Below are 15,584 nucleotides of genomic sequence, written 5' to 3'. Positions count from 1 at the left end.
TATTTTAATTATACGATTAAAGAGATAAGTCCCATCAATAATTCATTGGTGTTTGGACTGTATAGTTCATTAAATGATCAGATTAATTGTATCATCTGATTGATCACACAGAATTTACGACTTTGGTGCGCTTCAGAGTCGACTTTGGGTTTGATTCATGCAGAGTTTACCGTTTCTTAAAAAACTCAATTCCTATTTGGTCAGGATAATTTAGTTACGGTGCGAAGGGTCATGCTGACAAGTATGTACGTCCACATATTCAACAATCATGCAATTATCCGAAATTTTGAAACTCAAATAGTCACATATAATACCACAAGTGCTTCAAAATTATCGAATAGGGAACCTAGAGGGAAATATTCTATAATTTTGAAGCTCGAGTGGTATTCAGGGGATTATTTTTCCTATCCAAATTTCGGCCAAGAGAATTGTGCCATGACATGAAAAGAGGTTTATTTGGTTAGGTGTCGTTTGTTTATCAAAATTATCAAAAAATTATCGCATATAATACCACAAGAGCTCCGAAATTATCGGATATTTCCCGATAGGTTCGTTGCAAACAAATGAACGTGTCAAGTTTTCCAGTTTAAAAATCACGAGCGCGAAGCGCGAGTGATTTTTCTGGAAAACTTAACAAGCTTATTTGCTTGTAGGGAACCTTGAGGGAAATATCAGATAATTTCGAAGTTCGAGTGGTATTCGGGGGATTATTTTTTGCATCGAAATCTTGGCCGATAGAATTGCACCATGAAACATAATTTTCAACGAATTGCCATTTAATCTGTCAGATACAATTGAGGGTTACTTCAACATTTGTTTTTTTTATATATATCAACATGCAAAATTTCCAGTGAAATTTCCAAGAATTTCCGCTGAAATACCGTGTTGACTATATAAAATAACGTCGAATGGTGCAATCCTATTGGCCAAGATTTGGATGGGAAAAATAATCGCTGATATTCGAGGTAGGCTATACAAAATATCAACAAATGGTGCAATTCTATTGGCTGAAATTTGGGTGGGAAAAATAATCACTCATAATACCACGAGAGGATCAAAATTACCGGATATTTCCCAATCGATTGTTTGTAAATAAATGAACGTGTCGAGTCCTCCAGTTAAAAAAATCTCGACCGCCAAATGCAAATAATTTTTCAACAAAACTTGACAAAATCGATTGCTTGTGCGCAAAGTAGAGGAAAATATTCATTTTTTCACATCTGTGACGGGAATTTTATATGTATGTATAGTGTTCCACATCCTGTGACGTGACAGAAAGTCATTGGATAGGATTTTGGATGAAGTACGGCAGTAATCAGGATTATACTCGATCTAATTTTACAAGAAAATTTTACTGCAAAATACGGATAGTCCAGACCGGGATTCGAACCCGGGACTTTCCGATTATGTATCGGGTGATCTAAACTATTCCTATTTATCCTATTTATAAAAGCAGAAGCCCATAAATGAAGTTGGTCCGAGTCGAAATCGCGTAAGGTCTTTCCCATTGGCCGATTAAATGAATGAAGTTTCGCCTTAGTCGAAAAGGCGAAAACGTTCGTTTTCGTAAGAGCATCCATTGTGAATCAAGTTACCTCTCTCATCATATTTATACCAACGACTTTCACATTCGTTCTTTTACCGTGTGATCGCCCTTTATCAGTCTATGAAAGCACAAGCACATAAATTAAATTAAATTAACTACAGAAGTCATCGACTAACTTCATGTGTAAGACTTTCTCCTAATTGGTCAATGTCTTTGAGGCGGGAAATCAAAATAGGGCGCGCGGAGCGCGCATTCGTTCTCGTGATTAATTAATTTCGAAGTTCGAATTGTATTGGGGCGATGATTTTTTGTCGTTCAAATGTCAGTCGATAGAACTGCACCAGAAGACGAAGTCTATACTTAAAAAATGAGAAAAGAGACTTCAGAAATACAAAATAATTCAAGCTGTCAGTTTCAATCTGCAATTGAATCGCTCGAACAGTTTTTCTTTTCATATTTATAGGGAAGAGACAAAATAGTCGATAAATTATTATAAGTATCATATGACACATCAGAATTTCTCGCCTCGATAATAAATTCTTTATTTTGACCATCAATTGACGTATTCAGACGAATAAACAAGCAGGGGTTCGAGCCTAGCCTTTTAGACTATGTGATCGGTCTTTTTGCGTCATCAGCTTCTCTTTATTACTTCTATCAATGCGATGGATAGTAAACTAGCGAATGGATTCATAGAAATTCCCGATCCTTCTGACAAGCGCGACAGGCATACAACTGCAATTACTGCAGACCTTCGACAAAACTGCAATCGCTATAACCCCTAGAACATATTGAAAGGACATTTCCTAACGGTTTTCGGTTATTAATTATTTATTTTTTTGCTTGCAACTAAAAGCCTTGTTTATAACCGATTTTTCGATTCTCCAATATTGGATTATGGTATTAAATAAGCAAACACATTTGTTAACTTTCAGTAATGATTTTAATTCTGAATATCTACAAGAGGCTGAAGAGGTATTACAAGTTAGACGCAGTTGCCCCGGAGAGGGGAATATAATTTCCACTCCCTGAGATATTTCCTTTTTTCTTTTTATGACCCCTTCTGGTCAGCAGATATATTTTGGAAATATCGAAATGTTATAAAAACTGAGGGGGAACTGTGGACATTTCTCTTGATTTTATAACCAAGGGAAATCTCGGAGAATGTGGCTCTAAACTGCCCTTACTTAAGGGGTTACTCTCATGTGAACGCCTATATTTTACCACTTTTTATGAAATTTTTTTTTATGCGACAACAAACTTCAATCATGTTGATTTTTTAATATATTTTTATTTGTATTTTGAAATGTACGAAAAAAATTTTTTTTTTCGTTTTTGCATTTTGAACATATATTTTTTTTAAGTCAAAGCAGTCCCCAACAAAAAAAGGTAGTTCACTGGTCATGGTGATAGCGGCTGTTCATGTTGTCTGAGATAAAAAAATCGAATGGATTATTATTCAGTAGATCTGCGGCTATCGTCCCTACCAAATATAATCAATTTCATTAAAAAAAAAAAAAAAATATCGAACTTCAAAAAAAATCACGAAAATCTGGTTCTTTTTCGTTAAAAATCGTTTTAAAAAAATATGAAAATATTGTCGAAAATAAACAATTCTGGTAGGGACGATAACTATAAAGGAGTAGAAGAACATATGTAAATTTTAAAGCAATCGGTTGAATACTTTTTCTTGTAGGACCTTGACCGTTTCAGAAAATGATGATTCGAGAAAAATGCGTTTAAAGTTTAAAGCCTGGTAGACAGTCGCTTACAACACGTCGGCGACTATGAGCTGTAACTTATCAAATACTATGAATTTTGGTCTGAATTTTTCACAGCATGTTTTCAATAGGTTTTACTGTCAAAATATAAAAAAAAAATCGATTTTTCGAAGTGATCATATGAGAGTAACCCCTTAAATGAGAAAATAGAACTTAGAAAGAATGAATTTTGTACCCGGGGAAACCAAGTCTCCGATAACCAACATTCAAGGTTTCAGATTTTTCACGAAATTTGTTGCAAATACTGCAACGATCTATTTTTGATTATTTTCATATGTTATTCAGGACATTTTTCTCTATGGGATGGATACTTTTCCATCAACAGTGAAGTGATTGTCCAGTTCGGGTATTTAGTGGGCTATATCAATTACACTATTATTCTATTAGATTATTATTGAATACGAATTCATAATAGAATAATTTTTCTCCCAGTCGTGAATTGTAAAATTTTTATGGTCTGTTATAACGCTCGAACTTTATTAATTGAATGATACAAATTATCATTGTGTAATACTTTCAACTCTTTATCAAATCATTAAGTACCAAAAGCTCATAATTGTTAAGTTTTAAACCCTCCGACTTATCTTAAACTGTTAGGGCGAAAACTCCTCACCCCATTAAAAAACAAATTCAACAATATTTTTAAATTTATGTAACCAACATTATTTTGTAATTTAGAACCAAAATAAATTCAGCACAGTAAAAACACACAAAAGTTAAAATGCCCTGAGTGCTATATTTTCAGTTTATGATTCATTTCGACTTTAAATTAAATTAGAGGTTTTAACTTCGAGATCGTAAAACTGAAGATTCACATCGTAATTTGCAGTTTTTTCTATTATTGGTAACTTAAAGCTGACTGAATTATTCATATTACAACTTTTTTGTTTGTTTAATTCTTCATTAGATTATGGTTTTTAGCTTTTCCATCTTAAATATATGATGAATTACATAAGAGATTTGAACAAGTTTTTTTATAACTCGACTCACTTCACGTTGTGTTTAGTCTGAGAAAAGGGTATAATTCAACCTGCGCACTGTCACCGCGCACCAGTGCTAGTACGATTAAACTGATTTTAACGTACTGCGGACAGCTGATCGCCGTCGAGACAGCAAAACCCCATCTCATGTAAAATTATCGCATATAATACCACAAGAGCTCCGAAATTATCGGATATTTCCCGATAGGTTCGTTGCAAACAAATGAACGTGTCAAGTTTTCCATTTAAAAAATCACGAGCGCGAAGCGCGAGTGATTTTTCTGAAAAACTTGACAAGCTTATTTGTTTGTAGGGAACCTTGAGGGAAATATCAGATAATTTCGAAGTTCGAGTGGTATTCGGGGGATTATTTTTTGCATCCAAATCTTGGCCGATAGAATTGCACCATGAGACATAATTTTCAACGAATTGCCATTTAATCTGTCAGATACAATTGAGGGTTACATCAACATTTGTTTTTTTTATTTATAGCAACATGCAAAATTTCCAGTGAAATTTCCAAGAATTTCCGCTGAAATACCGTGTTGGCTATACAAAATAACGTCGAATGGTGCAATCCTATTGGCCAAGATTTGGATGGGAAAAATAATCGTAAAAATAAGCTGAAAAACCCTCAAAATGGGCATCAGTGAGGAAAACGCCATTCGTCTAGCGCGAAATGCACAAAAAATAGTCGATGAAGGCGTATTTGCTCTCGAAGTCATTTCGAATGTCCCCTGAGACGAAATTCGTATCATTCCCAAATGCGTATCTAAATAGATGGGACCAATGCCAAAATATTTTCAGCGCTGTTCGGCCTTCCTAGTCTGAAATAATGGCACTAAGAAATTTGTAGACAGCAAATTGTTAGTTCTTTTGTCTATCGGATATTGATGATCTTGATGATTGGTTTAACGAAATACTATTGCCACATTGTTGGCTATTTTTCATGACAAATAAAAACTGAAGGACAGAACTTCGAACATTTCTTCAAACAACGGAGTACACTATTTACCTCAAACAAAATAACTATTTATTTTGACATATCACTTATCACTTATCATATTTAGACGGTCCTGTCCGGAGGTGCAATCAGCCTCTCGGCCATTTTACACCCTGCCCTCAGGCAGCCGTCTAGTCGCTGGTATCGAGTATTTGTGCCCTACGAGCTAACTCATAGAGCCCCTTGATCCCGTCCCTGTCGACACGTATATCTATGCAAGTAGACCCGAAGACATTCCATCTGGCTTCATCGAGTCCGCTGCATCTTGTGCATAGGTGAAGAGGATCCTCCTCTGTCAGCCCGCATCTTTTGCATAGGGGGTCAGTCCCCTTGCCTATCCTTGATAAGTACAGAGCCAGGGGCCAGTGTCCAGTGATAAGCCCCACCATAGTACGGAGCTTAACCCTGTTTAGGCCCAACAGGGTCTCTGCCAACTTCCTAGTGGGTTCTCCTAGGAGGGATTTCGTGTGCTTGGCACCCGTCTCCGAGTCCCATCTCTCCACGATCCTCCTATCCGCACGTTCCTTGACCAGGTCCTTCACAAAATCGGTGTGCACGCCTACGTGCTCCACCTCCCCCTGAAAGCCCCTGCAACTACCGTTCTTTGCTAGCTCATCGGCTTTTTCGTTGCCTTTGATGCCAGCGTGTCCCGGAATCCAGGCCACCTCGAGCCGATTATTTACGGCAATTTCCTCCATCAGCTCGACGCATTCACTCACCAGCTTAGAACAACACTCATACCTGAGTATTGCTCTCAGCGCGCGCTTGCTATCTGAGTAGATGAAGATCTTTTTGCCCTTGTCCCCCCTCTCCAGGATCATCCTGGCGCAGGCTCTTAGGGCAGCTAGCTCGGTCTGGAGCACGGTTGCGTGTGAGTCCAGCCCAATGGTCCTCGCTATTGCGGGCCCCTCTGACCAGACCCCCGCACCTGCCCGTCCGCTCACCCGTGATCCGTCCGTATACCAGACTAGTCCACGGGGCGGCACCCAGTCCGCATCCTTTCCTGACGGGGTTTCCCCCCATCCAAGATTGACCGAGAACTTTCTGCGAAAGTGCCATCGGGGTCTGCAGGCGTCAGCACCGCGCGACAGTAGCCCTTCCAGCTCTCTGTCCGCGCGGAGGACACTAGCATGCCCATTCCTAGCTCCCTTCCATGTTCCCTGTAGCCGCAGTCTTGCGGCCGCTCTTGTTGCCTCTTCCCTTATAATTAGGTGTGGAGGTTGCATAAAGAGCAGAGCCTCCAACGCTGAGCTGGGGGTCGTTCTGAGGGCCCCTGTTATGCCCAGCATCGCAAGCCTGCCTATTTTGTCCACCGCTTTCCTGTGGCAGGCCTTGTTCAAGGCTGTCCACCACACTGCGGCTGCGTATGTTAGCTGTGGGGTCATAATGGCCGTGTAGATCCATTTGACCATCTTCGGCCTTAGACCCCATGTGCTTCCAAACATTCGCCTACATGCCCAGTAAGTCATGGTGACCTTGCTAGTCTGCATGGCGATGTGCTTTTTCCAGCTGAGCTTCTCGTCGAGCCAAATACCTAGGTATTTGACCTCACTCGAGAATTTCAGCATTGTGTTGTAAATGGAGGGAGCCTTAACAGCACCCCTCCTTCTACGTGTGAAGTGCACCATCTCCGTTTTGCCTGGGTTTACCCTTAGGCCCTTCGATGTGCACCATTGCTGAACATAGTCCAGCGCCTTTTGCATCTTGCTGTGCAGCATGCTCGTGTTCCTGCTAGTTACCAGCAGTGCCACATCATCTGCATATGCGACTGTCCTTACCCCCAGTTCCTCGAGTCCAGTGAGGAGGCCGTCAACTACGAGGAGCCATAGCAGAGGAGAGATAACCCCCCCCTGCGGGCAGCCCCACCCTACCGCAGCCCTTACCTCACTGTCCCCAAGGGTGGAGTGGACAACTCTTGTTCGGAGCATGGCGGCTATCCATTTGATGATCGAATTCTCGATCCCAAACGCTGCCGCAGCTTTCTCCATTGTATCAAAGGCGGTATTGTCGAAGGCCCCTTCGATGTCGATAAAGACGCCAAGGGTGTCCTCCCCCCTTTCCTTCGCATTTTCTATTGTGCCTACCAAGTGGTGCAGCGCAGTCTCAGTCGATCTGCCAGCTTGGTAAGCATGTTGTGAGGGGCATATCTGATTAATCCTCAGTGCCCCCTCCTTAATGTGCCTATCGACCAGCCTTTCCAGCGTCTTCAGTAAGAAGGAGCTCAGGCTGATCGGTCTGTAGGCTTTCGCGTTGTCGTAGCTGCATTTACCCGGTTTGGGGATAAAGACAACCCTGACTTCCCGCCACCTGCCTGGCACATAGCCCAATGCTAGGCAGGCCCTGAATGCCGGTATCAGTCTGCGCAGGAGTAATGGCCCCCCTCTTCGCAAGAGGGCCGGATGTATCCCATCCGGACCTGGACTCTTGTACATTTCGAAGGAGTCCACCGCCCATTGCAGCCTGTCCAGCGTTACTATTCGTGCGGCTAGCTCCCAGTCGGGATCGCCGCTTCCTGTTCGCTTCCAGTCCACTTCCAGGCACTCTCCTGGAAGCTCTATAATAGAGTCCGGGAAGTGCGCGCGAACCAGATGCTCAAGGACCTCTCGCGGTTCTGTGATGGTCTCTCCGCTTTCCAGCGTGATTCCACCCAGCCGTTGTGAAGGGCCCCCCGAGAAGACCCTGCGAAGCCTGGAGATGCCTGAAAGCGCCTCCAGTTCCTCACAGTATGTCCTCCAGGTGAGCTCCTTTGATCGTTTTATGAGCCTCTTGTACTCTCTCTGCACATTTCTGTACAGAGTCCAGTCTTCGGCCCTCTTCGATTTGTGCGCTCGGTTTCCGAGCCTCCTGGACTGGCTTCTCAGCCTGTCCAACTCACGGCTCCACCAAGGCACTTTATTACCCTTCCTGCAACGTCTAGCCGGGCATGCCGTCTCAAAAGACTCAGTTAGGGCAACGTGGATTCTTTCCACCTCGTCCTCTAACCGGTCCTCCCTGCAGGGCCTAACGCGTCCAACCCCGAGCCTTTCCTCCAGGTTCCTCTCGAAGGAGTCCCAGTCGGTGGCCCTTGGGTTTCTGCGCAGGCGGTCCTGCTGCGGTTGGGCACAGCCCTCTATGCTAAATCTGATGCGTCGATGGTCAGAGAGTGTGTCCTCCCGGTCCACCCTCCAGTCCCTGCATCGCCTCGCCAGCCAGCGGGTGCACATGGTTACGTCAATGATACATTGACAGCGAGAAGTGACGAACGTGGGCCTCGAGCCCCTGTTTAGGATCTCTAGGTCAACGTCTGCCATAAATTCCAGGAGAGCAGTGCCCCTGTCATTACATCTTTCGCTGCCCCACACCACGTTCTGCGCGTTTGCGTCACAACCTATGATGAGTGGCAACTTTCTAGCTCTGCAGTGATTCACCAGATCACGCAGCTCATTGGTAGGTGGTGGTGTCGGCGAGTCATGTGGGAAGTAAGCCGAGCAGAAAACTATGTCCTCCGCACCGGCCTCCCCCCGAAGTCTCACGACAACCGCCACCAAGTCTCTGTGGCAGAAGTTGGCCATTCCCCTGGCTCCGCACGCTCTTTTGACAGCAATGCAGGCCCTGGGGCCCAGGTCGCCCTGAGCATAGAATAGCTCCACCTCGCCTCCAGATAGGCCTTTTACCGAGCCTCCGTGTTGCCAGGGCTCTTGTATAAGGCATATGTCTGTATGCTCTACTGCTAGGCTGCGACTCAGCAGGGCAGTCGCAGCCTTGCAGTGCTGCAAGTTAATCTGGGAGCAGTGGACTAGCAGAGAGCCTATGCCGTCTCCCTGCCTATTGCCCTCTGCTCCTTCCCCCCTTATCCCCCTGGCCATTGGTGGGCCGTTAGGCAGGGTCGCCTGGTGGCGCCCTGACCTGCCCTGAGTGGGATGAGCCCGGCAGGGCCCAGTTGAGGGTCCCTTGAGACCCTCTCCCAGTTCCCGCCGCGCCCCCTCTCACCAGAGGCGGCCTACCTCTTCGGCCCTTGGTCCGTCCGCTCAGCGGAGGCCTTGCAGGGGCAAGGGGGTCCCTCTGTAAGAGAGAGCCTTCCTCGCACTCCTTTCCTCCTCCCTCGCGGGCGCCTTCCCTGGCAGCTACTGGGGCACTCTCCTGTCCACCCGGACTCTTTGGCGCTCCCTCCTGCCCTCTCCCCTCCCCTGCGGTCACTGACCCCCCTTGGTCAGCGACCACTTTCCCTGGGCCTGGCTGCGTCTGGGGCGCCTTTCCCCCCGCCGCTCTCCGCTGGGTCTCGTAGAAACGAGCCCGGCCGAGGCAGTAGAATGGGGCCATCCCCAAACCCTTCAGGGCCTCTAGGGACTTGGGGTCTACTCCCAACACCATGTTGAGCCCCTCCTCCCCGCTCCGGCAGTCCCACACCCTCCACTTGCCTGTGGTGAGGGCCCGGTTCTGCATCCTCAGCCTCTCAAGAGCCATGGCCGCTCCCACGGGTTTTCCCGGGAGAAAGGCCGTAACCCTGATCAGCTTCTGGAGCGCTTCCTTATCCACCAGGATAAGGGAGGCCCCTTCCCAGGGTGCCAGGGTGGGCACCACGGTAGTCAACCACTCTCTTGATCGACTGTCCGCGCATGCCACCCACAGCACGCCATCGTCATACCAGTGGCCGTCGAAGCTCGGGAGCTGATCATCTTGGTCAGTCCCAAACAACGCCGCCACTAGCGCCTCCTGGACTAGGTTGGCCTGTTCCCTTGTCAGGGACAGCTCCGGATGGCCAGTTGGCACCACGGCCACCCTGCCTCCACCCTTCGCCGCCTCTCTGAAAGAGGTTGCCCCCAGTCCTTCCATTGCCCGCGCCTTCTTCTTGGGCATGGCCACTTCGGGGGGAGTGGATCCTGAGGACCTGGGCCTCTTGGGCCCTGTCCCCTGTTCCTCCTTCTCCTCCGTCGCGGTCCCTTTCTGCGGAGATTGCTGATCCCGCGAGGCCTCGGCTTTCAGCCTAGCCTGGCGGGCCCGGCGCTTCTCCGCACCCGTCCTACCCTTCCTCCTCTTCACCAGGGTAGGGTCAGCGACAGCGGGCCCACCACTGGTAGGCCCCTCTGAGGCTGGCTCCCCTTCCACTTCCATTTGTATCTGCGCTTGTTCCCCTTCCGGAGCCTTAGCGCAGATCGTACTCTCCTCCGACCTGTAAGCCTCTGCCGTTCCCTCAGAGAGGGCACCGTCATCGGCGTTAAAATTTTTATTATTATTTAATGGGTCCATGTTGATCCCACGAGTAGACAGGAAAAGAAGGTCCACCCCCGCAGAGCCTGGATGCGGAGGTAAGGCATGCATACAATGGGGTGCTGCCTGGTTCCCCAAGGGTATCGTTTGAGACACTGTTCCCCAGTGTCATTCAGCCCTCGGCACGATAACTTCCACCTTAGCTTGGGGAGTCTGGTCCGCGGCGATGCTTTGGGTCTTCCTAACGGGTTTTCACCTCCGTAGGTCGACGTTATAGTCATCGCAGACCGGTATCCGAAGTGTACCCCGGAAATCCAGATTCAGGTGCTCTTTCCAGCCTCCTGTCTCCGGTCCCAAGGTGCCACTCATACTCCGGTCCCCTCCTATCCGCCACCTGGAGACGCGCTCAGTAGGTGACTCAAACCCTCCCCTTCGTCTCGTTTATAGAGAGGTCCGGGGCTGAGTATTTTGACATAATTGATCATATTTCCCCCCTGGCGAGATACATAATTAAACGAAATCATCAACGAATTAATAAATGAGAGTAGCAAAACATGACTAACAATATTTTCTCGAGGTTTGTAAACAATATTCTATTTTCTATGGCCTGAGGAGAATCAATAAATTTTATCAATAGAAGGAATCAGAGGTGACTCGTCAGGCAATCGTCAATGCGTACTGCAAACACTTTTCACGCATTCCAGTTTTACATACGAGACTGATTGCACGCTGTGAAGGTCGTGTTTGAATTTCCCGCGTCAAGTATGAACAGATGGCGATTGTATCGACCAATGACGTTACTCTTATGCGTTTCGATTATGGCGAACTTCATTTATGTGTTTTTACTTTTTTAAAGGGGCTTCTGAAGTGAAATATTGTGAGCATTAAAAGCTAGTCTTGGGCTTTCGAATGAAAGTTCAAAAATGGTATTCGTTGAGTCGAAAATTTCCAATTTTCTCAATCTAGTTTTGTGTAGTTTGCAATAGCCTTTGTATTTACTCAACGGGTAAAACTACTTTAAGGATATCTGGAATAATCCATTCTTGGTTTGAACAATGTCAGTAGCCAGTATTCAAGTTTTATCGAAACATTCAATCTCAAACTCTTCGCGAAAATCTGTGAATGGAAGATTAGACTTCCACTGATGCAACTACTCAGGTCGGGATTAACAATTAGACCATGGCAAGCCAAGATTGTTTCTAGACTGACGACATAATTCGAGCCTAGCGTGGCATATGTTGGGAATAAAACATTGGACCAAGTTTGGGAAGTTCAGTTTGGTCTAGGGGTGAGGGCCAACATAGGCCCATCAGTGCAAAGCAGGCCTGGTCCAATTTAATCCTTTTGTAAAAAGGACATACACCTCAAATCTCGAATCGAATCGAACATATCGAAATTCCGTAACACTTATTCGTGATTGGTAGATACATTCACAGCGGCAAAATTTGAATTTCACAAGTACACAAGTATCAAGTAAATCAAGTCAAAGGATGAGTTAATTAGTAGAAAATAAAAACTTAGTTAGAAAATGGAAATGAAACAAGTTATTCATCAAATGTAAATATCTATATCTTATCGAAACTCCTGTCTTTTCCAAGTCGTCTTACAGCTTCAAGACATTTAAAATTTTGCATGTTGCCTACAAGTGGGAAATAGATCAGCTGTGAATATATCAGCAATTTTTAAAGATCCATGTTTACGAAATGATGACGTGTTCAACGTCATACGCGATTACTTCAGGATCATTTTGGTATAATTATTTTGAATTTAAATATTACATTGACTTGTTATATCCATATAATTCAACTGCTCTACTCATACAGTAGTTAAAATAAGGTGCGCTCACCGCAAATGTGACTTAAATAAAAAATATCACAACAATTAAGATTAACCAAATCGCGCGTGGTGGCGCGCGACTATGTCTCGTCCAAACCAAACCCGATGTCAACCAGACCTTGGAATTCAATCGACAGGAAGTCTAAATTCACACATATTTAGTTTATTTTCTATTTATAACATTGTTATAAAAATCTACTATCAGATACTTAAACATAATGGATAAAGACTTCTTATTGCAAACATTACGTTGTGCAGGTGATGTCTACTTAATTAATCAACCTCTAACACAACACTTGTTGGCTGATAACATAAGAATTGTTGGTGTTTAAAATAAAAATAAAAAATAATGGATTCCAATCAATTTTCCATAATTTTATGACTCCATTGGTATGACCATTGATTGAAGCCAGACCTACTTTAGAAAGTTCCAAGTGTGACAACGAGCTTGAAACAGGCTGTGAAGTAGGCTTACTACTGGGCTTCGGTGTGACCTATCGAAATAACGTTAGCCCTAGATTGGCATCACCATCGGTTGAAGCCAGATATACCCCAGGAAATGCCAGGCTTGGCAGGCTAGAATCAACGAAAGTTACCCCTGTTATCAATTCTTGGCGATTCCTACTGGGGTAGTTGCTTTTCTAGCTACAAATGACTCATTTAGCAAAAATATATTCACTACGCCCTGAGGAAAGCGAATTCCCGCTCATATTAATCTGTATCTCGTATTTTTATTTTTCAGCTTTTCCATTCGCAGCTGGAATTCGAGCTGGATATCCCACAGTTCTTCCCGGCCAGTATAGGTGAGTGTCTTTATCAATTGCAATTATGGGATTATTATTCGACGTTCGAAAGCCCGCGACATAAAATTCCCAGCCACGTGAAATAAAATGATAACTCACAATTCAGTTGAGACTTTTCCAAAAGTCAACGATTTAAGTTAAATCGTATTCGTTGCAGAATAGTTATATTTCTTTTTATTTCACATGACGCTTTAAATAGAAAACCCAGTGGAATTAAATATCCGGAATTTTGTAAACAATCGATAACGTCGAAGTAGAAACAAATATAAATATATAAAAATAGAGTAGCAGTGCGCGGTTTGTTCTTTCTTCGTAGCTGTTTTTTGAATAAATAAATATCCATTCAAGAAAATTTCAATATTAAGACAAGAAAAAAACAACAAGAAAAACAATGTTTACAAGAAATTGAAAATAATATTTCAGCATCTCGGTGAACTTACGAGAAGGCACATCGAGGAGTGAGAGGGAATGGGGTTGATGGAGGAGGAAGGAGAAAGAAAAGAACAAAATATTGAGAATGAAAAGAAAAAGACAAACGAGAAAAAAAATTGATAATTGAACGATATATGCGGGGGATAGGGAGGGATCCTCGAGAAACCCGAAAAATTCATGAGTACATATTCAAACATTACTATTCAGTATTTTTAATAATACACGTAATTTTTTTTTAATTTTCTTTGCGAGGATGACCGAATTTTGTTGGGGTGTGATTTTTTTAATTCTACGTTTTTTTTGTCTTTTTAATTTAATTACGTGAGGATTGGTTGACATTGTTGGAAGATTTTCTTTGACACTTGTTTGTTTACCGATGTTTTTTTTTTCTCTTTGGTTTTTCATTTTGGTTTTTATTTCATTTTAAGTTTTGGTCTCTACTATTCACACTATTTTTTTTTTCTTTTATCAGTGAAATAGATTTTTCATCTGGCTGTGAAAAAATGTAACTTTTCTGCACAGCATGATGAAATGGTATATTTCGATATAAGTGTGTATCTGAACTATACTTTTTGTTAGTGATGTTACATTCGGCAAGTGGCGAACTGTGCCATTTTTCTTTTACTAATAAACGAAAAGGACTTTTCGACACGGGCTGAAGGTAGCAGCAGTGACACAATGGTATATTTAACATGGTATAGTTGACAGTCATGGGGATATTTAGTCGCAAGCCGAAGGCGAGAGCTGACAACCCACACGAGTAAAAATCCCTAGGGCATCAATCATGAACAATATTTTCAGCTCTTGTGCACTCGAATCGAAATAGACTATTTCGTTAATTAAGCGTTAGAGTAGTAGTTATAATTCACGGATTAATATCGTTGACGTGAGAAATAATCAATTAATGGTTGTTATTATCTTTCACTGACTTTCATGATTCATTTTTCCGCCACTATTTTCCGTGTTTTTATTTTTATTTGTTTTATGATCATGACGAATATCGATCGTCTGATCAATGAACTGTTTAAAATTTACCTTCAGTTTTTATTTACCACCGATTGCACCTTTCTGTTCGATATTAATAGTTTTTGTTTGTGAAGACTGGTTGAAGATGTTTATGGAATTATCATTCTGTAGCAAAATCGTGAGCAGAAAAACTTCGATTAATCTGCTATTTCCATGCAAATGAATTTGCTAACGTCTCCAACGATGCGCAGAGAAAAAAGTTAGAGAAAAATTACAGAATATATGAAGTAATCGCGTAGCAAATTCGTTTTTCAGTACTTCTTTAGTTTATATCGGAGAAAAAATGTGAGGTTTGTAATGAATTTTTCTCGGTTATCCCGAGAAAATTTGTAGAACATAAGGGCCATTATCACTCAAGCTGTCCAATTTACCCTGCAATCTATCACCCCCCCCCCCTCATCCACCAAAAAATTGCTCAATATCGTTTATAATTTTCAAGCATGGGAGAGTTCAGTAGCGAAGTGGTGAAGCGAGATACGTTATTTTTGATTATCGACCGTTTTTTGGTGGATATCTCGAAATCTAGGGGAGATGGCACCTTTTTTGTGAAGCAAATTAAGCGTCACAATAAATGTGATTACAATAGTTACGCTATTTCTCTTAGATTCGGAGATATTACTGAAAAACTCAACTCAAGGATGAGTTGACACATATCTCGTTTCACCTCTTCGCGACTGAGGTGTTCTTTTATCGCAATCGTTTGGAAAAATTTAATTTTTGTTCCTTTATATAGTGACAGAATGATGGCTTTATTGAGCAAGATTTGTTAACTATGACAGGTCGTCAAGTCCATGGCATTTTACGATTTATTTTGGTGGTCTTTCGAGCAAATTAGTCATGGTTTTGATTGAGAGTTGGAGTAGAAGCGCCATTTTTGCTCCCGGTTGGTAAAAAAAACTGCCATAAATTTCTACAAATCCCACAAAATGAGCAAAAATGCGATTCCATGATCAGAAATACTCGTACTTACCCTATTTCAGGACAAGTGTC

At 43.2% G+C, this 15,584-nt stretch overlaps 1 protein-coding gene and 1 long non-coding RNA gene across 5 annotated transcripts in view; one reads left to right on the top strand and one right to left on the bottom strand.

The window, feature by feature from the left end:
• LOC135159737 (RNA-binding protein 24-B-like) overlaps nt 1-15,584 on the top strand; it is a 53,142-nt gene that overhangs the window by 17,604 nt on the left and 19,954 nt on the right. For all 4 annotated transcript variants that reach the window (XM_064115742.1, XM_064115741.1, XM_064115740.1 and 1 more), the window contains one exon: nt 13,076-13,136. In XM_064115742.1, coding sequence (XP_063971812.1) covers nt 13,076-13,136 — 61 coding nt within the window. The remainder of the gene's footprint in view (nt 1-13,075; nt 13,137-15,584) is intronic.
• LOC135159740 (uncharacterized) overlaps nt 1-15,584 on the bottom strand; it is a 39,176-nt gene that overhangs the window by 17,470 nt on the left and 6,122 nt on the right. The window lies entirely within an intron of this gene.

Source organism: Diachasmimorpha longicaudata, chromosome 2 (assembly GCF_034640455.1).
Source record: "Diachasmimorpha longicaudata isolate KC_UGA_2023 chromosome 2, iyDiaLong2, whole genome shotgun sequence".
NCBI lineage: Eukaryota > Metazoa > Arthropoda > Insecta > Hymenoptera > Braconidae > Diachasmimorpha > Diachasmimorpha longicaudata.
Note: the sequence above shows the minus strand (reverse complement) of the source record. Positions and strands in the feature narration are given on the sequence as shown.